General features: G+C 43.9%; 1 protein-coding gene across 1 annotated transcript in view; it reads right to left on the bottom strand.

Moving 5' to 3' along the window:
* Positions 1-24,016, bottom strand: part of PTPRN2 (protein tyrosine phosphatase receptor type N2) — a 604,238-nt gene that overhangs the window by 58,187 nt on the left and 522,035 nt on the right. Inside the window, exon 14 of the mRNA XM_081882780.1 lies at positions 22,952-23,146. Coding sequence (XP_081738906.1) covers positions 22,952-23,146 — 195 coding nt within the window. The remainder of the gene's footprint in view (positions 1-22,951; positions 23,147-24,016) is intronic.

Below are 24,016 nucleotides of genomic sequence, written 5' to 3'. Positions count from 1 at the left end.
AGTAACACTGGAAACTGGCATACAGAACTGATTTAAGATTAACCAGTCTTCATCAGAATTTTGCTTTGTTTATACAGTGTGCTGGGGGGGGGGATGTGCATAGCTGTTATGCTCCTAAAAAGGCAAACAATAACAAGACACCATGCTGAACATGAACTGCAGACTAAAATAAATTTGCAGGCAACGTAAAAACATTTGTCAAGAGCCATTAAAAAATAGTAATCAAGATGACATATAACTTTTCCATCTAAATCACACGTTTTAATTTATGCTTCTCTAAGCATAGGTAACCCCTAAACTAGATTCGGTAGACAAAAACTTGTCTTCTGGGAAACCTTGGCATTGGTAAACTCAGCAGACCTATATCAACTGAAACCTACCCAGCAAAGCATGATGCCACAATCTGTGTTTCCAGGTTCATTTGTATTGATATCAATACAAAAGCTGTTCCACAGAGCATCTCGCAAAATGGTGGCTACCATTAAAAAAGCTTCCTTATTTTAATAAGCAAGGTAATAATCCCCCAAGATACCTGCTTTTAGGGTATCCCTCAGTGAGAAACTGCAACTTCTGTAGCCCCTGCTATTCTGCAAAGCTCTTGAAACAAATCGAACTTCAATTCCCATTAGGACATTTGGAAGAAATTTGTCTCAATTTACTTGCATATTGTTGAAACCGGGGCATAGCAAAGCTGCTAAGGCACCTCTTGCCCTTAGATGAAGATCCTAAAAATATTTCCAAACAGAAGTGTCAGGCCAGCAGATTTAGCAAGTCTGGCATCTTCAGACCACACAGGGACTATGTCAATCCCTATTTTTCATTTCCAAATGGTTGTAAGGAGGACCAGAACAGGAGGCATAACTGCTGTGCAAAACCAGCTACTGCACTGCCAAACCCCCACACTCATGATAAATTTCTTGTTTGATGTGCTTCTTACTATATTCCCAATACAGATACTTCCATAGCTGGGGAAGCGCTTGTCTTAGCCAAAGAAAGCAGCTTCCTCCTGTTAAGAGGGGAGCTGTCCTTGGTACCAAAATATGTACTTTAAAAGTGAATAGTACACCCATTCAAGGAAGAGATGTGCTATTGTTAGGTCAACTGAAGCTTAAAGCCCCGCTAATAGGAACAGAAACATACCGGTAATTAATGTTAAAGATTTGTATAATGTGGGCTTGATCTGTATTTGAGGCCTGCAGTATCGGAGGCAGTATGTCTCTAAATGCCAGCAGTATGGGATCATGAGCAGGAAACTGCTTTTGTTTATGATTTTGGCTTACCACTGTGAGAGCAGAATGCTAGACTACACAGGCCACTGGTTGGCTCCACCAGGGCTCGTCTAACGTTCTTATAAAATTTGTTCCTAGAATCTTACCTAGGTGTCAGTTTTTGCTCAAACACCAGTTTCCACCACTTCACATTAAGTTGGTAGATGTAGAACTGTTCACCCTCCAATACTGTCATATTTAAGGTTAAGATGTTGGAGAAATTATGAGCTGCTAGGCTCAGTGGCAGAGAATATGCTTTGTACAGAACACGACCCTTGCGGTCCCTTCCAACTGTACAATTCTATGATAACGTCCCAGGTGTTAGTATTTCATGCAGTCCGATGCTGCAGGTGAGATTGTTATAAATCACATGCCTGTCTGGGACGTGTCTGAGAAGACTGTGGGAATGGAAGACAGCCTTATCTCTCTTCCACTGTATGTACTTTGTAAAGTACTTTCACTTTGGTTGTTCTCTGAGAGCTGAAGAGAACAGATGCCATTATGCCTTTGTCTGTACGTAGTGTGGTAATAAATAGTAGCTTCACTCTACAATGCTTCAAGCTTCTTGCTGTAAGCCATAATAATAATAATAATAATAATTTATTATTTTTACCCCGCCCATCTGGCTGAGTTTCCCCAGCCACTCTGGGCGGCTCCCAATCAGTGTTAAAAACAGTACAGCATTACATATTAAAAACTTCCCTGAACAGGGCTGCCTTAAGATGTTTTCTGAATGTCAGGTAATTCTTTATCTCTTTGACATCTGATGGGAGGGCGTTCCACAGGGCGGGCGCCACTACCGAGAAGGCCCTCTGTCTGGTTCCCTGTAGCCTCACTTCTCGCAATGAGGGAACCGCCAGAAGGCCCTCGGCGCTGGATCTGTGTCCGGGCTGAACGATGGGGGTGGAGACGCTCCTTCAGGTATACAGGACCGAGGCCGTTTAGGGCTTTAAAGGTCAGCACCAACACTGAATCGTGCTCGGAAACGTACTGGGAGCCAGTGCAGATCTCTCAGAACCGGTGTTATGTGGTCCCGGCGGCCACTCCCAGTCACCAGTCTAGCTGCCGCATTCTGCATTAATTGCAGTTTCCGGGTCACCTTCAAAGGTAGCCCCACGTAGAGCGCGTTGCAGTAGTCCAAGTGTGAGATAACTAGAGCATGCACCACTCTGGCGAGACAGTCCGCGGGGAGGTAGGGTCTTAGCCTGCGTACCAGGTGGAGCTGGTAGACAGCTGCCCTGGACACAGAGTTAACCTGCGCCTCCATGGACAGCTGTGAGTCCAAAATGACTCCCAGGCTGCGCACCTGGTCCTTCAGGGGCACAGTTACCCCATTCAGGACCAGGGAATCTTCCACACCTGCCCGCCTCCTGTCCCCCAAAAACAGTACTTCTGTCTTGTCAGGATTCAACCTCAATCTGTTAGCCGCCATCCAACCTCCAACCGCCTCCAGGCACTCACACAGGACCTTCACCGCCTTCACTGGTTCTGATTTAAAGGAGAGGTAGAGCTGGGTGTCATCTGCATACTGATGAACACCCAGTCCAAACCCCCTGATTATCTCTCCCAGCGGCTTCATATAGATATTAAAAAGCATGGGGGAGAGGACAGAACCCTGAGGCACCCCACAAGTGAGAGCCCAGGGGTCTGAACACTCACCCCCCCCACCACTTTCTGGACACGGCCCAGGAGGAAGGAGCGGAACCACTGTATGACAGTGCCCCCAGCTCCCAGCCCCTCTAGACGGTCCAGAAGGATGTTATGGTCGATGGTGTCAAAGGCCGCTGAGAGATCCAGCAGAACTAGGAAACAGCTCTCACCTTTGTCCCTAGCCCGCCGGAGATCATCAACCAGCGCGACCAAGGCAGTTTCAGTCCCATGGTGAGGCCTGAATCCCGATTGGAAGGGATCCAAATGGTCCGTTTCCTCCAGGCGTGCTTGGAGTTGTTCAGCAACCACCCGCTCAATCACCTTGCCCAAGAATGGCAGATTTGAGACTGGGCGATAGTTGGCCAAATTGGCCGGGTCTAAAGATGTTTTTTTAAGAAGCGGTTTAATGACCGCCTCTTTCAGCGGGTCTGGGAAGGCTCCCTCACAGAGGGAAGCATTCACCACCCCGCAGAGCCCATCGCCCAGCCCTTCCCGGCTCGCTTTTATCAGCCAGGATGGGCAAGGATCAAGGAGACAGGTGGTCGGTTTCACTCGTCCAAGCAGCCTGTCCACATCCTCGGAGGTAACAGATTGGAATTGATCCCATATAACAGGACCAGACAGAACTCTAGCACTCTCCCGCCCTGGCCCTGCTCCCACGGTGGAGTCTACCTCCTTCTGAATCTGAGCGATTTTATCTGCAAAAAACTTTGCAAAAGCATTGCAGGAGATCTTGGGGTCCCTACCAGGCCCCGGTGGTACAGGTGGTTCCGATAAACTGCGAACCATCTGAAAAAGTCTCCTGCTGCTGTTTTCTGCAGATGCAATGGAGGCGGCGAAGAAGGCCCTCTTCGCCGTCGCCATTGCCACTTGGTAGGCTCGACGTTGAGCTCTAACCCGTGTCCGGTCTGATTCAGAATGAGTTTTCCGCCACCGGCGCTCTAGCCGTCTCAACGATTGTTTCATCACCCTCAGCTCCGGGGAAAACCACGGGGCTGTCCGGGCTCCATGCAATCGGAGAGGGCGCTTCGGAGCCAGACAGTCAATAGCCCTGGTTAACGCCGCATTCCAGCGTGCCACCAGGGAATCAGCTGAAAGGCCATCAACTTGGGATAAAGCATCCCCTACCATTCTCTGGAAGCCAATTGGATCCATTAAGTGGCGGGGGCGGACCATCCGAATCGGTCCCACCTCCCTGCGGAGGGGAAGGGTTGCGGAGAAGTCCAGTTGCACGAGGAAGTGATCTGACCATGGCACTTCTTTTGTTTCGCTTTTAGTTAATGTCAGATCACCAACATCCGTAGAGGTAAACACCAAGTCTAAGGCATGTCCGTGGCTATGAGTTGGGCCAGACTTATTCAGGGACAGCCCCATGGAGGCCATGCTTTCCACGAAGTCCCGAGCGGCCCCTTGTAAGGTCGTGTCGGCATGGATGTTAAAATCCCCCAGGACAACCAAGCTAGGTGTCTCCAGGAGCATATCCACCACGACCTGAAGCAGCTCGGGCAGGGAATCCCTGTTGCAGCGGGGAGGTCGGTACACCAGTAGGAATCCTGTACTGCCCCTATTGCCCAACTTCCAGAACATGCACTCAGAAAACTGGGTCTTCCCAATAGGACGCCTGGTGCAGACTAATGACTTCCTAAAAATCACTGCAACCCCCCTCCCCGCCCACATGACCTGGGTTGCTGTGCGTAAGAGAAACCTGGTGGGCAAGCAGCGGCAAGGACAGGCCCATCTGCTTCATCCAACCAGGTCTCTGTCACACATGCCAGGTCAAATCCTCCATCCACAATCAGGTCGTGGATGGCAGTGGTTTTATTCATCATTGACCTGGAATAAAACCACTGCCATCCACGACCTGATTGTGGAAGCCAGATTGTGGAAGCCAGAAGATTAGTGTGCATATATCAAGCTGATATATGTTGTTGGGTGCCCTGGAGAAGAAGGGAGATGCCTTTTCCAGTGCTGCGCACATGGGAGGACGCTTGGAGTTCCGGGGGTTTGCAGGCTACCCCAGGGCGTTTTCCAACACTGGGTTTAATCCCTAGCATCTCCAGGTAAAACCCTGGACAGCTGCTACCAGTCAGTACTAAGCTAGATGGAGCAAGTGTATGATTAAGTGTAAGGGAATTTCCTATGTTGCCCATGCTGTTTGACCCCTTCAGCAGAGCTGCAATGCACCTTGCATGAGACTGTACTTGAAAACTGTACTTGTTGTTGTTTAGTCGTTTAGTCCTGTCGACTCTTCGTGACCCCATGGACCAGAGCACGCCAGGCACTCCTATCTTCCACTGCCTCCCGCAGTTTGGTCAAACTCATGCTGGTAGCTTCGAGAACACTGTCCAACCATCTCGTCCTCTGTTGTCCCCTTCTCCTTGTGCCCTCAATCTTTCCCAACATCAGGGTCTTTTCCAGGGAGTCTTCTCTTCTCATGATGTGGCCAGAGTATTGTAGCCTCAGCTTCACGATTTGTCCTTCCAGTGAGTACTCAGGGCTGATTTCCTTAAGAATGGGTAGGTTTGATCTTCTTGCAGTCCATGGGACTCTCAAGAGTCTCCGTCAGACCATAATTCAAAAGCATCAATTATTCGGCGATCAGCCTTCTTTATGGTCCAGTTCTCACTTCCATACATCACTACTGGGAAAACCATGGCTTTAACTATACGGACCTTTGTTGGCAAGGTGATGTCTCTGCTTTTTAAGATGCTGTCTAGGTTTGCTAGTGCCAACTGTACAGCACCACAACTTTTACAGGTATGTAGGTGCCTACCACACCAGTTCTCTTCTGCTTGCATTAGCTGGCTTTGAGGAGCTACCCAAGATGCTGGCATTCAACTTGCAAATCTTAAGCTCAGTGTACTTGAAAGGAACATAGTCTTTCCTATGAACACTGGAAGACAGAGCTTTTCCAGTTGTACTCTTGTACAGTGTCTTGCTGCAGTTAAATTTACCTGACATTTTATTTATGCTGTTTTTATGCTACCGTTCTCCCAAGGAAGCCAAGGTTCCCCCCAAAACAAAAAATTCCTTCCAGTAGCACCTTAAAGACCAACTAAGTTAGTTTTTGTTTTGACTATGGCAGACCAACACGGCTACCTATCTGTAAAAGGTTCCCCCCAGTCTGTTTTATCCTCATATGAACTCTGTAGCAAAGCTAAGAGATGGTGAATGGTCACTGAGCTTCATAGCCAAGTGTGGATTTAAATCCAGGTATCCCTGGATCCTGGCCACCTTCTGCTATGTAGCTTCAGGAACATGCTCACAGTTTGGAGTATATATGCTTATACTAGAGCTGGACTGTCACAGTGTCACGGCGTTTCTATGTGCTGCTCTGGTACCGGTTCGCTAGAGCAGCTTCGTCACGCTGGCCACGTGACCCAGAAGTGTCTGCGGACAGCGCTGGCTCCCGGCCTCTAGAGTGAGATGAGCGCACAACCCTAGAGTCTGTCAAGACTGGCCCGTATGGGCAGGGGTACCTTTACCTTTCCCTTTCTATTGTTTAGTCCTGGACAGACTGTTGGAGCAGATGTCTGAAAGAATAACTAAATGCATACCCCCACCCCTTGGCCTAGCATGAATTACATAAATTTTCTATGAACTCTACAATCAATCATAATAAAGTAAGACATGAATATAAAACTCTCACCAAGTCTGTACCAAAACCACATCCACGTCTTGTGCACATCCTCTAAGTCATGGAAAACCATTTCTCCCCAATTTGCTTAGAACTCGCTTGATTTATAATTCAGACAGCCAGATCACCCCCAAATGGAAAATTACAATTAAGGTAAGGATGCACTAGAAATCTTAAGTCTTGATTTATAGGCAAACATTGTTGTAGCAAAGTTGTATGAAACTAGGTTAACACTTAGGTTAATGCAGCACATCTCGTGTGTTTATGTTGTGTATGTACATATATGGCATAAAACACAGATATTAGCATCATATATATATATATGAATTCATTAATAATTTTTTGCCAACTGAAAGGAGGTTTTGAGGGAGTGCTGGTCCAATGACGAAACCACGACCTTTTAATTCTTAATGGTGGTTTGTGCTTTTAAAGAACTGGCACATCTGAAGACATCTCAAGTTGAGCCAAACCTTATTCAGAGATTGGTCAGCACAGCTAACCATGGCTCAGGGCAGGTTTTTCTAAACCTTATGCAATAGCTGTAATTACACACACAGCTAGAACGGGCCACCCACGTAAGTCGCAAGTAGACAACCCTGTTAACTGGCTCCATCCTGGAAAAGAACCAACTTCACTATACAGGACCCTCTTTGATCTGCTTCATAATGTTGCTCTCTAAAGAGTCCATCTCTGAAGCCAGCTGGGAGCAGGCTCCTCTTTAGCAGCAATCGGGATAGGAGGATGGAGTGGGGAAGACATGGAGGTTCATTTGCGTGGCATATATGCACTCCTGGAAAGAAGGAATCCTATCATGGGATCATTTCACACGTTCCACTAGACCATTCTCATTGTTCTTTTAAAAGCACTAGGGTTTAATCTGAATGAGAAGTGTCTGCTCCATGGGGCAAAACAAGCCAGAGTCTGGTTGGACCTGTCATCTGGACCTGGGCTCATGGTTTTGGGTTGAGGAAAACAAACCATATCTGGTAAGCCAAGAACAAACTTTGGTTACCACTTGAGGTTTTTGTTTGGAGAGAAAGCACAAGTCCAGGTTTGTACATCATAACAAAGCCTACCCCCTCCTTGTTTTGTCTACAGTTTGGCAAGGCTGTGTTGCTCAGCATGCTGCTGGTTCACATCAAGCTATCATTTGTTTTAAACCATGGCTTGCTGTGACATGCAGAACAACCCTGGTTTTGTTTAAAGCTGCAAAGGAGAGACCTTTGCCGCATTAAGTGATACACTGCAGCTTTAAACAAATCTAGAGGCTTCTGCTTCGGAAAGAACATTTTCTCTTGCAAGCCCCTCAATTTCCATCTGCCTGCTTTTTTCTTTAGCAAAACAAACCAAAGAGTCAAAGGAGAAACCAAATCCACATTTCATCACATCTGAAACGTAACACACGAAGCCCTGAAAAAACCTGTGGGGAACAAGACACATTAGAAATGAATGTTTTTAGCTGCCATGTACCCACTTGAATAACTGCGAGAGTAATCTCCATTGAAGCAGGTTACCACCTTAAATTGTTCCATGTTATTAGTATTGCAAGTAGTGAGCCTGTCAACAAATTATATGCTGGAATTGCAAATATGAATGGCTTTTATATGTGGCTTTCACTGAAAACAGACTTCTAAGAAGTGAGCCAAGTTGCTCAATGCACTTGTCAGTTGCTGAACTTTCTATTCCTCCCCCTCCACCCATGATACAAGAAAAGATCTACTGCCTCCAATTCTGAGATAGGTGGACTTAGGTACTGATGTTGCTGAGATCATATGAAGCTGCAATAGGTCATACAGAGCTTGTAGCAATTGCTAAGACAAATGTACTTATTACACGATAGACTCCTTAGGTGATGCAAAACTCAACTACCCATTGCTGCTATGCAATACTTCTGCTTTCTAAACAATTAAGATGGGAGGGGGCAGCAATTTTTATTGGGCTTGATGTGTCTCAGAGCAGGAGTTGGGTTGAAAAACCCCACTATTAAACAGAATTAAAACTGAGACCCATTAGCTCATCTTCTGCATCTCACGGATGAACTCATCCCCCAGAGGCAAATTCAGTAAATTAACACTTTTGTCATAAAGTGTCAGTTGCCTTTCACCATATAATGTATGCATTTCATGCAAACAGAATACAACCCTCCCTCTTTCTGCAATTCATGCCTTTCCTATGAGATTTCCTGACCCCTCTACAGAATACATTAAAAGCACTAAAAACTGTTTCCAGCGAGGTCACAGAGGAAAATGTTTTGTGCGACAGCACATTGTTTTAATTATCTGCTCTCTGAAAAGCGCCAGATACTGATGGCTGGTTTCCTCTTCCCTATCTGGAGAAATAATGCCTGTACGATATAATCCAATGTGTTTATATCTTCTTCTTTTTGATAGTGCACTGCATTACTGTATGGGGTGATAGAGGTCCCTCTGGTGGGGTCCTTCTGGGGTAGTTTGTCCACTTTTGGTCCCCGACTCAGCACTCAGCTCTCACCTGTGGCTTTCAGCATGTGACAGTGGACGCACCCTGGAAATGGCTTCGGATGGCTGGCTAAACCAGGTGAGGGTAGCCAATGGGTCTCAAACGCTTAGTGAATTACGGACTTGCTCTGCATGAGCAGACAGGCTCTGGCAGACTGAGCAGACGAGACCAATAATGGGTCCAATGGTCAATGTGGTTTCTGCCTGTGCTGTTGAGGGATGTGAGGGGCAGGCGGGGCTTGCCAACCTGGGAAGGGAGCCCATCTAGGAGAAGGAAAACTCTGATCTAAACCCTAAGGGATATCTTTGGGAGAAGAAAAGGCTACTGAGTAAACACTGGAGTGGAAATGGTTGGATGGTGTCTTGTAAGTCGCCTTCTGGCAACTCCTGCAGCCAAGCTGGTGCCAAACGTGTCGCTCTGCTTTCCTTTGGACCACATCAGCGAGGTTGAGAGGGGGGGTCTTGTTGTACAGGACCTCCATGCACACTGCCCAGGCTTGCACTCCCAATAATAGTCATTTATTATTTATACCCCGCCCATCTGGCTGGGCTTCCCCAGCCACCCTGGGCTGCTTCCAACAAAATATTAAAATACTGTAATACATCAAACATTAAAAGCTTCACTAAACTGGGCTGCCTTCAGATGTCTTCAAAAAGTCTGGTAGTTGTTGTTCTCTTTGACATCTGATGGGAGGGCGTTCCACAGGAAGGTTGCCACTACCGAAAAGGCCCTCTGCCTGGTTCCCTGTAACTTGAGATAGTCAGATGCCAACAACAGCATCTGACCACTTTTAAGATTCAGTCTCGAAATTTTCTGGACCAGTCAATACAATGCCACGGTGGGGTATGCTAGTCGATATACCAGAGTACCACAAAAAACATATTAGGACACTGGCAGCAACAATGAAAAGCTCTCTTCAAAGTCTGTTAAGCCTTATTAAAACACTACTTGATGAAGGATTATTTTTTTTAACCACAGTAAACACACACAAAACTCATTCTCCTTAAGTATTAGACACTTTCAAATAAGGAGTATAATTTGGAAAGCATATTAATTATCCAAAATTAAATGAAGACACATTACATATTAATTGAATCAGAATTATATAAAGCACTATATTGCTGTGTAACCTTTTCTTTTTCTTTTTTTTTAAAAAAGAATCATTGGCTCCTCCTAGGAATCACATTTTTTTTTTGTACCTATGCTACATTCCAAACTGAATGACACAATGAAATGTTTACACTAAATGGCAACCTATGTTCTATTTACTTAAATTAATATACTTGTTATGCAGTGGCCGTTGCTGGCTCTGCTTTTCGTAATGCTCCAATAATAGAGTTTTGCAACATGTAAAAGGATTATTTCAATCCAATCAGCAGGTGCTGGGATCAGTGTGTGTCAGACAAACACTTGCTAATCTCCTTTCTTACACTTTGCAGCTGCCAAAGGTGCTCAAGTGAAATCCAAACGAAATTACTGGATACAACCTGGTAGGGACTAAGATGCAGGGCTTTGTTTCACCCACTTCCCTTTGGAACACCTGAAAATTACATTTTATTCTAACCATTGTTAACAGCTCAAAGAGAACGGCATCAGGTATACATATTTTTAAAGGGGGCGTAAGAGAGAGCAGCGGCAAAACTACATACTTAAAAATGAAATAGTGTAAAAGCTCTTTCTTACACTATGTAGATACTGTTAAGTAGGTAAGCAATTTATAATCCTGATTTAGAGATTAATAGCTATTATTGGTGAGCACGGTACACCGAGAACATGTCTGAGATTTGCACAAAAGGGCTCCTAATTTATGATTCCTGATGTCTCTTAGACCTTAAAAATAATCCAAGTTATGCAATGAAGTTTTATCCCTGCAATTACTTTGTCTGAAATAAACCTTCAACAAAAGAGAGGGGACATTTGTCAAAGGGGGATAATACCTAACTCTTTTCACTTTTGCACAGCCTTTCATCTGACAATGAAAACCACACATACAGACACAGAAATCACCTCTCAGAACAAAAAGAGAGAGGTTATTTTCCCTTGTTTGTGGATCAAAGGAACCAATAAAGAAACCAAAAAAATAAAAAAATAAAAGCAAAATTTACATCATCCTTGAGTAATCACTGGTACTGGAATCTCATTATGACAAGATTGCTGCTGAAGAAGAATGGAGTAATTTCATTTAAACAATCCTCATGCTCCATTTACACAGGGACATCGTAGTTAAGGATTAGAGCCCAATCAGTGTAGATTGATTTAAATCAAGTTGCCCATTTTGAAATCCATATATTTCTTGGACAAGCATGCGTATTAACTGGTTGCTATAACAATTCAGATATCCCGGCATGCAATGAAAGATGATTGTTAACTACGACCACTTTTGCACCACAAATTCATATCAGCTTAGGACAGAGGTTTTCAACCTTTTAAGTCCATGGCTCCCTTAACCAACTACAGTGGTACCTCGGGTTCAGAACTTAATTCGTTCTGGAGTTTCCTTCTTAACCTGAAACTGTTCTTAACCTGAGGTACCACTTTAGCTAATGGGGCCTCCTGCTGCCGCCTCAACGCCGCTGCCATGCAATTTCTGTTCTCATCCTGAAGCAAAGTTCTTAACCCGAGGTACTATTTCTGGGTTAGTAGAGTCTGTAACCTGAAGCGTCTGTAACATGAAGCGTCTGCAACCCGAGGTTCCACTGTACATTCTTTCTGCAGCATCCTTGTAGGGCTCAGGAGCCCAGTTATGTAACCCCTTGCCAGAAGAGCTAGCAGCCTCTCACCCTTTTTCAAACACCCTCCCTTGTGGAGTGTTCCCTCAGCCTCTTCTCCTCTTTCCTTGGGAGTCCTTCGGGGAACTGCTGCTGTCGTCCCTGGTCTCTGAGCTGCCCCCTACCACCCCAAAGAGAGGCTCCTCCCAGAAGCACCATTCGCTTGCCAGGGTTGCTGCAATAAACAGCTGTGCAATCCTTGGGGAGACAGAGATGTGAGAAGGCATCAGAGGATGGAGGGAAAGAAAGAGGGGCAGAGTCTAGTCTTGCCCATGGCACCCCTGACCATCATTCAAGGCACCCCAGGGTGCCACGGCACACTGGTGGAAAACCACGGGCTTAGGAAATAAGAGACAGAGTTTGTTTTGGCTCTCTCTGTATACAGGCAAGAATGCAAAGCATGAGAACTTACTTGGGGGGCAAGACAGAAATTGTAGACATGTCGATTCAGAAATGAGTCCTACTGAACAAATAAGGATTTACCTCTGAACAAACATGCATACAATTATGCTGCAAGTGTTTGATATCCAGGTAAAATATAATTCTTCCATAGGAATAGAAGTGAAACTGCATACATATGTAAAATGTATTAATAGTAAAGGTAAAGGGACCCCTGACCATTAGGTCCAGTCGTGACTGACTCTGGGGTTGCGGCGCTCATCTCGCTTTATTGGCCGAGGGAGCCGGCGTACAGCTTCTGGGTCATGTGGCCAGCATGACTAAGCCGCTTCTGGCGAACCAGAGCAGCGCATGGAAATGCCGTTTACCTTCCTGCCGGAGCAGTACCTATTTATCTACTTGCACTTTGACGTGCTTTTGAACTGCTAGGTTGGCAGGAGCAGGGACCGAGCAATGAGAGCTCACCCCATACCATTAATTGCAATGAAAACAGCATGGCACCAGCCCTTTCAATAAAACCAGTTAAGTTTCCAAAAGCCTGTTGGAACAAAAACGTCTTCACCTGCCAGCAGAAGGACAAGGAAGGAGCCTAACTTCTCTAGGCTGGGAGTTTCAAAGTCGGGGGCAGCCACTGAAAAGGCCCTCTTCTGCATCTCCACCAAGCATGCCTGTGATGGTGGTGGGACAGACAGAAGGGATCTTCCCGAAGATCTCAAAACCCAGAGAGGTTTGTATGAGGAAGCCTGGACCTAAGCTGTGTGGGGCTTTATAGGTCATAGCCAGCACTTGGAATTGTGCCCAGACTGGTAGTATGTGCAGCTGTCGTAGCAAAGGAGTCATATGCTCCCTATCGCAATCTCAATTCACACATTACCTTGTCCTCTTCTACCTCCTCAGCTGCTCAAGCACCATGTGTATTATGGGATGAGCTAAGTGGGGCCATTTATTTATTTACTTCCGCAAAATGCACAGACAACATTTTCCAGCTTCCAGGGTTGGTCAACACTTACAATCAATGCACCAATCTATAACAACAAACAAAAGAAGCACTGAACAAATAAAACAGAAGCCCCAATTTGATGCCAGATGGGGGAGGAAGTGTAAAATAAATGTCAAGCACGAAATAAAACAAAGAAAAACAGCAGGCATGATGGAGCACCCCTTTGCCCCAGTCACTTCACAGAAAGGCTTTGGCAAATGAATGTCTGAAACCGAAGAATGAGGTTTAGGACAGTAATTTTAATACCAGAAAGAGGTGTTTCTTGAGGCCACTAGACTCTGCACTGAGATTTCTGAGTTAGCTTGGCACACAATGTATTGGATAAGCCTAAACTAAATGTAGCAGGGACATGTGGCAATTGCAGCGAAGCAATGATGTGTTTCATTTCCACTACAACAGCATCCTCCCCTTCTTCTGCAAGCATTCTGCACTCCACAACCCAAAGGCTCCCCCTTCAAGGCAGCACCCAAAGGAAAACCTCCAACATGTGGATTAATGCATATTATTATTATTATTATTATTATTATTATTATTATTATTAGTGCTTGGAAATGGACTGGAAGCAAGTGGAGATATTCAAGCAATTGTGAGATGTGTCCCCAACAGTCCCCGTTACTGCTTTTTGAACCTGACCACAGTTTCCAAGTAGCAGTATATGTAAAAGCCCATCCTGGAGGTTGGTAGAAAACAGGTAAGCATAGAAAATCTTTCTCTGATCAGAAAGGATTGCAATTGGCACACAAGCCTTAGTTTAATCATCCAGATAAACTCTGTGTGTACACAGACCTACATGCATAATGTATGCACGATAAACAAAGAAGATGAAGCCACAAATCTAACTCTTAACTTATATTAGGGGAAACAAAAGGCCCCAGGTCCAATCCCTGGGAGTTGGGGCTGGGAAAGACTCCTGCCTGAAGCCCTGGAGAACCACAGCCAATCACCATAGACAATGCTAAGCTAGCTGGACCAATGGTCTGACTTGGTATAAGACAGCTCTTTGTGCTCTTATGATTTGTCCTAAGTCATTCAGCAAACTTCATGACTGTGCAGGTGTTTGAATTTGGGCCTCATGTCTAAACTCAAGCACACGTTGCTAAAATAAAACAGGTCACACATCTCAGTTACCACCATGCTACTTTCTAACAATAACACACGCACACACTCACAGGGCCTACAGATGTTAGTACTCTTCCCCATCCCATAACAAAATCCAACATTCTCCAGCAGGCAAGTAGAGGATGCTTTCGGTCAAGGACACTGAAAGAGATTTGCGTAAATGCTGTGCTTCTACTGACAGACTATTCTTGATCCAGCAGAGGTCCCCATCAGCCAATGGGGAGGGAGGCTGTTTTCTTAAGTCCACCCTTTACCCTCTTGCCCAACCTCTAATGCTATTATGATGGGTTCCCAACCCTCTGGAACAGATTTGGGAAGGTGATGGGAGCTGTAGGGGAGAAAATGAATATGTAGTAATTGCCTCTTTTATGAATTCCTCTGACAGAAGCCTCAGAGCCTTCTGTCAGCAAAGGAACGCCACTGAATACAAATAGGGGAGGAATTTGTTCGGTCTGCAATTTTGTGCACCTATCCAATTCACACTTTCAGAACTAATATGCAAACTAGCCTTCAAAATTCACACTTTTCTGGATTTTATGATGCAATTCTCCAACAGAAAAAATGTACCGATATAAGTATATTATTCGGGGAAAGTGGACATAAATGTGTATGTTAGTGAAAATAATGTACAAAATGCATTATATTATGGAACAGTGTGTGCAAAAAAGGGTATATTAGGAGAAATGCACACAAAAATGTATATAAATTTTCATCCTAACTTTTTTTTAAGGTTTGCAAACAAATGTGGAAATGGGATGAACTGAATGTAAAACTGAGTAACTGACAGAAACCAAAACTGACAGATTTGCCAGTCTCCAGATATAATCCGCAGTCTTTTGAGCCCTTAAAACTGAGAGGAGGTGACACAACTCAATGAGACAATATTTCTCAGCTCTGTTCATGCTCAAAAGGAAGCAGCACCCAAGCCTAAATCTGTTCAATGACTAATGGAAACTGAAAGCGATATTTAATAAAAATGTTTATGGGTGTTTCAGAAAATATGGGAATATGTATCAAATGCTTACTGCTTTAGCAATTGGATGCTGCATGTATTAAAATCTTCCTACTGATGCCAATGCAGTAAACACAGCCCAGCCTTTCTCCACAGGAATATATATGTCTTTCTCAACATGAATAGAAAATTGTGGGCGTATTTTGATCAGTTATATTTTATTTGAGCCACCTGGAACAGTTAGAGGACAGGTACATTATTTAGCAGATCCACTTTTTAGAACATGGGTCGGCCAACTAAGGCCCGTGGGCTGGATCAGTCCCACCTGCCTTCTGGATCCGGCCTGCAGATGGTCCGGGAACCGCCACATGGATTGCCAGCGTGTGTGTTCTTTCCCTCTCCCTCCCACGGCGCCGCCTCCTCCTCCCTCCCTCCTCCTGGCTTCTCCCTGCCCTGCTCGAGCGGCCGCCATTTTAAGCAGCCCCTCTCTGGAGCCCGTTCACACGCAGCTCATAGTCCCACCGCCGCCAGCCCCTGCCACTCGCAAGACACAGGTGAGCAGCCACTGGGGCTCGTGGTGCTCTTGCATCATTCCCCCCCCCAAAAAAATATAGTCTGGCCCCACACAAGGTCTGGGGGACAGTGGACCAGCCCCCTGCTGAAAAAGCTTGCTGATCCCTGTTTTAGAAGGTGGTACACAGTAGTCAAAATTGTGCGATCTTACGATCAGAGCAGACCCACTAAAATTAATGGACCTAAGTTAGTCATGTCTATTATTTTTAGTGGGTCTAATTCGAGAAGCACTAACACAAGAGATTGCTTTCAACCTCAATAGAACACATTTATTATTTATATGAATACATGCCAATAGGCTAGATTGAAGCATGTGGTGTCTTCCATTTGGAGCCATAAATAACCCTTCCAAGTGGGAGGAGCCTCACACAGGAAGTACAAGGGCTCAATGACATGCGCTCAACTCACCAAAGCGGCTGTACACACTTTAGGCTGAAATCTTATTGGAAGTAAATTCCATTCACTTTAAACTAGAGTGCAAATATTTGCACTGAAGATAACGAGTTCTCTACAGTTAGAAGGGCAGGCGCATCCCCCTTTACCACCTTGCTGGTTTCGTGTCACATATCATCCAACCTAGCCCAACAGCAATATGAAAACCCAGCACAACATCCCATTGAAATTCCTGGCTGGTAACCACACTTATTTATATATAAATTACGCAAATTAAAATTCTCATTGCAATTACAGGCCTCACTTGCCAAGTATAATGCTAATTATTCAGACATTTTAACATGGCGATGGTTGGTGACAATATTGCATTTCATCTCTGCTTTTAGACCCTACAAACATTGAACAAAATCGCTGTCAGTATGTTAAAACCCCTAATATAAAATAGATCTTTAAATGTTGGTTGTTACACCCTTTATCCCAGCCATCTTTGCTCTGATACTGCATTGCTCCCCTACTCCATATACCTGTCTGTGTGTTTATATACATTTCAGATATATGAGCAAGGAGCTCTGTAGCAGTGCCCAGATGAACAGCTTCAGCCACCACAAAATATTCATTCATTTGAAAAAATATTTGCAATCTGTCCAACTTAAGAAAATCCTTTTTAACCCAGGAGAGGGTTAATTTCATTGCAAACAATGTTCTCGAAAACTCTTACGGGCAAAATGCTTTAGTGAAAAGGTATATATATATATATATGTACCCGTGAAAATCTACGAAAGCATTATATATATATATATATGATAGATTTAACAATTCCAACATTAGGCATTAATCCTCTTTCATTCGAAACTATGCTGATAATAATTTTTGCTTGTCATTCAAATGGTAAGTAATAATTATAGATTTGGGGCTTCCATCCCTGCTTCATTAATAGTAAATTGCATGGAAGTCTGAAATGAAGTCAGATATGATACATCTCAAAATGCAATTTCCATAGCTTTCCTTAGTTATGTATAATTAATTACAGAGTTAATAAGGAGAATACGGCAAAGAAAGGGAGTTTATTCAACCAGGCTGCCTTCCATTATCAGATTCCTTTTGTGCAGTTTTCTTTCTTTCAGCAAATTTGGGTGACAATAAACCAGAACTGAATACATACATTTCTAGCTGGAGCACTCAATGGTTTTAAAAAATTGTAACCTAATACAACAATGTGTGCGTGATTTTTTTTTTTAAAGGAGGATACTTTATATTGTTCAGTAGCTCCATTGATTTATTTCAATGCATTTAAATGTGTATTTTCAATTTAGAAGTTTATTAAATGCAGTGGGGGTTTTTTACGTTACACTGTATAGAAACAAAGCAAAGGTTGTATATTTGTCCTTCAAAAGGAAAAGTCCAATATTACCTCAATCTGGCATCCTTTTCTTATGTCCCAAAATGAATAGAAAAGCCTATGGTAGTTATGGGACAGAGTTGCAGAACCAGGCATTGTTGGACTCAACTCCCATCAGCCCCAGCCAACATGGTCAATGGCCATGGATGATGGGAGTTGTAGTCCAGCAACATCTGGAAGGCCACAGGCTCCTCCCCCCGTATAGGAAACGACAGGTGTAGCAATGTGAATATAGGCAGGCCACATGTGGGGAGCACTTTCCCACACCCAGTCAAACCAGTCTACTGCCTGAGGAATAAAAAGGCAAGCCATTTTTCAAGAGAGGCACCTATTCCCTTTGCCTTTCCAACAGCAGTCTGTGGATTTATGTAACTTGGACCATGTCCCGTTGGCAATACCCCTATGGGCTCTAACTTTCTGTTCCTCTACTCTTACTGCCCTTCTAGCACATATATTCCACACAGAATTCTGTACAGGTATCAAACTACTGTGGCTTTTGGATACTCTTCCTTATTGGGCCAGCATGGTAACCTGTGATTTTTGGCCAAAAAATGCAAAATGGCTACCCCCTGCGGTTTGGAAGCTTGTAGAAACATGGATGCAAATTTGCAATTGTTAAAGTTACAGGCAAACTAATGCAGGAAAATTGAATTCTGCCTCAGTGGAAATACAAAAGACCACCTCCACACCCTGTGGTCCCAAGTCCACCATCCATCTTATGTTGGACTAGCAGCCTTTAGCTTATGGGGTGCCACAGGGATCGCCTCTGGTCTCCCTATAACCACTAGATGATGTTATCAAAAGATCCGGGCTAGAGCATCACCAGTGGGCAGCTGATATCCCATTCTAACACTCATTTTTCACTGTCTGATCCAAGAGAGGAGAAAGAACTCCCATTATCATTGGAAGCTCAGGTGGTACTAAGAGGGATTTTAACAGTTTTAGTTGCTTGGTCTGCCAACTACCTAGAAAAGGTGGATCTGGCCTCTTTTCACCATCCATTAGTTCAATCCAGGCTGCAATTACATGGGGCTGCCTTTAAAAAAACAATTGCAAAACTGCAAATGGTATAAATTGTGGTTGCCAGGACACCACTGGGAACAATGCAGTCAGATCAAATGACAGTTATCCTATATCAATTGTCCTGGTTACCAGCTGATTCCTGGGATGAAGAGAAAGTGCTGGTAATAATATTTAAAGCCCTTATTGGCAGCAATCAGGTTATCTTAAGGATGTCCTTTGCCTATATGAATTTGTATGAGTTTCTTGCTCTCTGGTCTATCATTAACAAGTATACTATTGGTGGATATCAAGAACAGGGCCTTTTCAGTGCTGGCACCACAGTGTGGAATTCTCTCCATAGGCTGGTGTCTAAAAAGAGGTGCACACAAATAATGAAGTGCCACCCATTATTTTCTTCTGCATTGCCATGTACCTTAGTGCTTTGATTGCTACTGTTGCATTTTTATATTCTTATAATGTGTCTCTTAAATGTAGGCCATTTTGGAAAATTAGTTTGAAAAGCAGGTTATAAAACCAGTAAGTAAATCCCCACTTCCAAGTTCACGAAAGAAAAAAAATAATGTAGCAAAACACAATGTGCCTTTAGCTGTTCCGAACGAAAATTAAGAACAAAGAAAAGGGGAAACAACAGCTGTGCCTCCAAGGCAAGAGTCCAAGCTGCCTCTTGCAATGAATGGTACAAGTCAGTTTTCCCTGACAGGTAAGATAAGTGCAAAGAGTAATTCATTTCCTGGTATCTTTCTGCTTGACTATCTAGGCACCCACATTAAAAGACAATTTCTCACTAATACATACACAGAAACATTTTTTTCTCCTCCCTTCAGACCTGCTACATTTTTTCAAGCATAGTGATTGAACGCCCCTATCCAAAGTAATGAGAGTTTAATTAATGCATACTATATTTTAATACATATCTACGTTGTAAAGGTTCTTTCCGATGAGTCTTCACCGAACCACATTTTTTAGGGTTTCCACTGCCGTTCTCAAGGCTTTGTTTTCTTAAACAAAGATTATTTTAAATGCAACATGCAATAATATTTGAATAAATAATTAGGAGTTGTTGTTGTTGTTGTTGTTGTTTTAATAGGAAGGCAAAAACCATCCACAGTCATGTTATCTCATTTGGAATGCCAAAGACATGGTATTTTCAACGTCCAACTGCAAATACACAGACCACAGAGTAGAACAGATCTCATAAATATGGCCTCATGAAACTGGTGTTCCAATTATGGAAACAATGATATTTTTAAAATAAGAAGTATTGCAAACCTTCCATATTTAACGTATATCTGCCTAGCATTGTATTGATATGAAATTTCCTGGGCATGCAATCTCTGTCACATAGGAAAAACAGAAGGTAGCCAATACATCAGGTGATGACCAGGGAGTTTCTTGAAGGACAAACATGGTGGGATACAATGGTGGAAGAGTTTGGAGCCAAAGACAGAGGCTACTGAGCAAAGTCTCATTTTAAGCCACAGGCTTAAATCTGCAGCTGAGCGAGATAACTCACTCCCACTACGACCTGTTTGGAGCTAGAGAGAACACATTGCTTCCCAAGCTGTCCTTCCTTGCCTTGGGAAGGAACAAAGGTTCTGTCCTGGCTCTATTCAGATGCAGCCTACTGGAAGGGAAGCAAGGTATATGTGGCATTCACATGTGCAACTGGGGACATGATCATGCTGGAGTACAGGGCTGCATTTGTGTAGGCATGACAGAGAGCAGGAGAGATACAGATGGAGACAGAATGCTAATTTCCATTGAAAACAAATGTATGATATGTGTACTCATGTATGAGCGAGCTTTAGAATAGAATCAGATGTGCATTCTGGAGGAAGCTTACCGGCCACTAATCACCAGCAATATAACTCTCCACACTCAAAGAATATGCTCAACTTGCACGTCTTTAAAAGGATCCTGGAAACACTAGCACTGGACAAAACACCATCTGTTCAACCTTCCATTTAACTTTCTTTTCTTGGCATTCAAGCAAAAGAAACCCTTTCCATCTGACCTCCTGAAAAATTGTTATTACTGCGCCTTCTAATAAGAACAGATATTTTGCCTGCCCTTTGTCTTTCACAGAGACCAAGGCAAAGCAACACAGAATTTTCATGAATCATTGCTATTTGCTTATTTTAGGCTCAGTGGGTTTAATTTGTACACACTCGCAATGAATGCCTTGCAGTTCGGATTCCCAAGGTGCTGTATCAACATTTCAGCAGCCCTTTTTTGAACCCTTACAACCTAATGCATAACACATGTTGTCCTCTTTTTTATCTACCAAATATCTGCTTACTCAAGGTTGAATGACAACAACTGAGTGCAGGATAATGAAACAGCGCTGCTATATTCCTAACCAACTAAAAAACACAGAAAAGTGCTCAAACATGCAACCTGAATCCAATTCCAGCTAGCTTTCGTCAAGCTGACAGATCAAATATTAATAAACAAATGATAACTGTAAACATTTCTTTAGCATGTGCATATCCATTTATATTTCTTTATTTTATTAGATCTTAACTCAAAATGAGCTTTACTTTTGGGGGCATAAACCACAAACTTTAGCAAGACAAGGTTTTCTTTAATTTTTAAAGGCATTATTTTGTAAGACCAAAGTATTAGTGAACTAGTTCCAGATGTGACCTACAAGAAAGTAAACCAATAGGTTGGAGCAGAGCATGGGGGGAGGGTGGGGAATAGATCTGAAAAGGTGTGATGGTTGGGGTTTTTTGTGTGTTGGGTTTTTTTGCATATTGAATCCAATTCTCATATATGAATGCATCTGTTATGCTAAAATTCAGAGCCCCAGGAAGTTATTTAGCTAGGAAAACTGTTCAGACTCAGTACCTGGTGTTTAACAGTTTTAAGTCAGTTTTATAGAAATTTATTGAAATTGGCTTTTGCAGTTAAAGTTTAGAGTTTATGTTCAATTCTAACAATTAAAAAAAACACACCACAAAACCAACAACTTAAAACTAAGAAGGTAATGACAGAGGAGGTGGAGGAATTGCATTTTGAAAAAAAGCAGTGCTGTAAGGAGACAATTCACTCGTCATCAGAGATTGTGTTGGCCAAGCCCGTGACATAATTATAGAGCAAGAAGCCAAGCTGTTTCTCACCTACCCAAAACAACCTGAAAGCATCCAGCGTTCAGACAGTTACACAAATATATCTGCTTAGACTGTCAACAGAACTTAGACCTAGACCCCTTTGGCTGCCATGCCAGGTGACAGAATATTGGCCTTTTTGCAATGCACACTCCAAGCACCCATTCTGATTCTTGCTGCCCAATAATCTTGAGATTCATTTTCCATCCATGTGAGAGGATGCTTCCTAAGGTTTTGAAGCTAGCGCTTTAATTTATTCCATCTAGCAGCAGGGCTGCTGCTGGCTGGCCTGGTCTAAACCTGGCAGAGGGAAAACAAGCCTTTTAAATATAGTTTGACTTATACCACCCTTTCTGTTGATGTTAGTTCTGCTGGGTTCCCAGGTCACGTGACTGAACTAAACTGAGTTACGAGTCCAGAATAAGTCCCTCCTGCCACCAGAATACCCGTTATTCGGGCATCACACTGGCATAGGTTCCACGCAGCAAGTTCAGCCCTAGGATGTGGGAGTTAAGTTTGTGTATCTCCGGCTGAACCAGAGATGCTCCATATCCTAAACTCGCACACCCTGGTGGATCTAGGGCTGGGCTTGCACTCCAAGACACCAATGAGAAGAAACAAAACCAAAGTGCTAAAGATTTACTTTAAAGTAAAAAGATTGGTAAGAAGATAACAATCCTACTGGCTTTTAAAGAGCCGGGGTTTTTTGTTTTTATAATAATACTAATAATAATTTATTATTTATACCCCGCCCATCTGGCTGAGTTTCCCCAGCCACGCTGGGCGGCTTCAGACGTCTTTTAAAGATGTCTAAACAGGGCTGCCTTCAGATGTCTTTTAAAGTTAAGATAGCTGCTTATTTCCTTCACATCTGAAAGGAGGGCGTTCCACAGGGCAGGCACCACTACCGAGAAGGCCCTCTGTCTGGTTCCCTGTAACCTCACTTCTCGCAATGAGGGAACCGCCAGAAGGCCCTCGGTGCTGGACCTCAGTGTCTGGGCAGAACAATGGGGGTGGAGACACTCCTTCAGGTATACAGGACCGAGGCCGTTTAGGGCTTTAAAGGTCAGCACCAACACTTTGAATTGTTTTTTTTTTAAAATAAAGTTTTATGCACTGCATTTCCCACAGTGCATCCGAAGCGCCTCTCTTTAGTTGAATTCAACAGCCTTAGCACCTTACCAATATCATGTGCCCAGTAGAAATGTCCATGTTGGACTGGACTGGTTCTTCGCACCAGGATGAAGTGCTGCTTCGAGCAGAAGGACTCTGGATGGGCCCATCGCTGAACTGCGAAGATATGCTGTTAATGCGAGACGTATGCAGAGGCTCTGGGTGGTCGGAGGTTTTCACTGCCATACGCTGGCGGCACAACTCCTAGAGGAGACAGAGAGAAGCAATATCCCGGGATTAAAATCCAGACTCTAAGAAATCATCCACCAAAACACACATTTAATACACAGGGGTTTGTCCCTACATGCAGGCTGGACTCCTGTTACTGCCTCTGAGCTCCATATGCACAACAACTGCATGCCAGACAGAAGGAAAGATGCAACACCAGCTTTGGTCTGTATGCAAATTGTTGCGCTATTGTTAGGATTCGTGCAAAGCACAAGATTTCAAATTATACAGATTAGAGTCAAAACTATGAATCCCCGTGACAGGGTGAGCTCCCGTTGCTTGGTCCCTGCTCCTGCCAACCTAGCAGTTCAAAAGCACTTCAAAGTGCAAGTAGATAAATAGGTACAGCTCTGGTGGGAAGGTAAACAGCGTTTCCGTGCTCTGGTTCACCAGAAGTGGCTTTGTCATGCTTAGTCCTGCTGGCCACATGACTCGGAAGCTGTATGCCGACTCCCGCGGCCAGTAAAGCGAGATGAGTGCCGCAACCCCAGAGTCGTCTGCGACTGGACTTAACGGTTAGGGGTCCCTTTACCTTTACCTATGACCACTGGAACCTACCTACTCTAGAATACTGATGTCATTAAAGCTACTTTGGAATAAATTTCTGCAGAGGTTCCCGGCTTGTGGAATGCTCTCCTCAGGGAGGTTTGGCTGGTGCCTTCATTATACACCTTTAGGCGCCAGACGAAGACATTCTTCTTTAACCTTTGGCTGATTGGCATCTGATGCCCTTTTAAATGTGTTGTTGAAGGGCAATTAATGGGTTGTTTTGCTTCTTGTTTTTACAGTGGTACTTCGGGTTACAGACACTTCAGGTTACAGACTCCACTATCCCAGAAATAGTAC

The sequence above is a fragment of the Podarcis melisellensis genome (assembly GCF_964234715.1).
Source record: "Podarcis melisellensis genome assembly, chromosome: 12".
Lineage (NCBI taxonomy): Eukaryota > Metazoa > Chordata > Lepidosauria > Squamata > Lacertidae > Podarcis > Podarcis melisellensis.
Note: the sequence above shows the minus strand (reverse complement) of the source record. Positions and strands in the feature narration are given on the sequence as shown.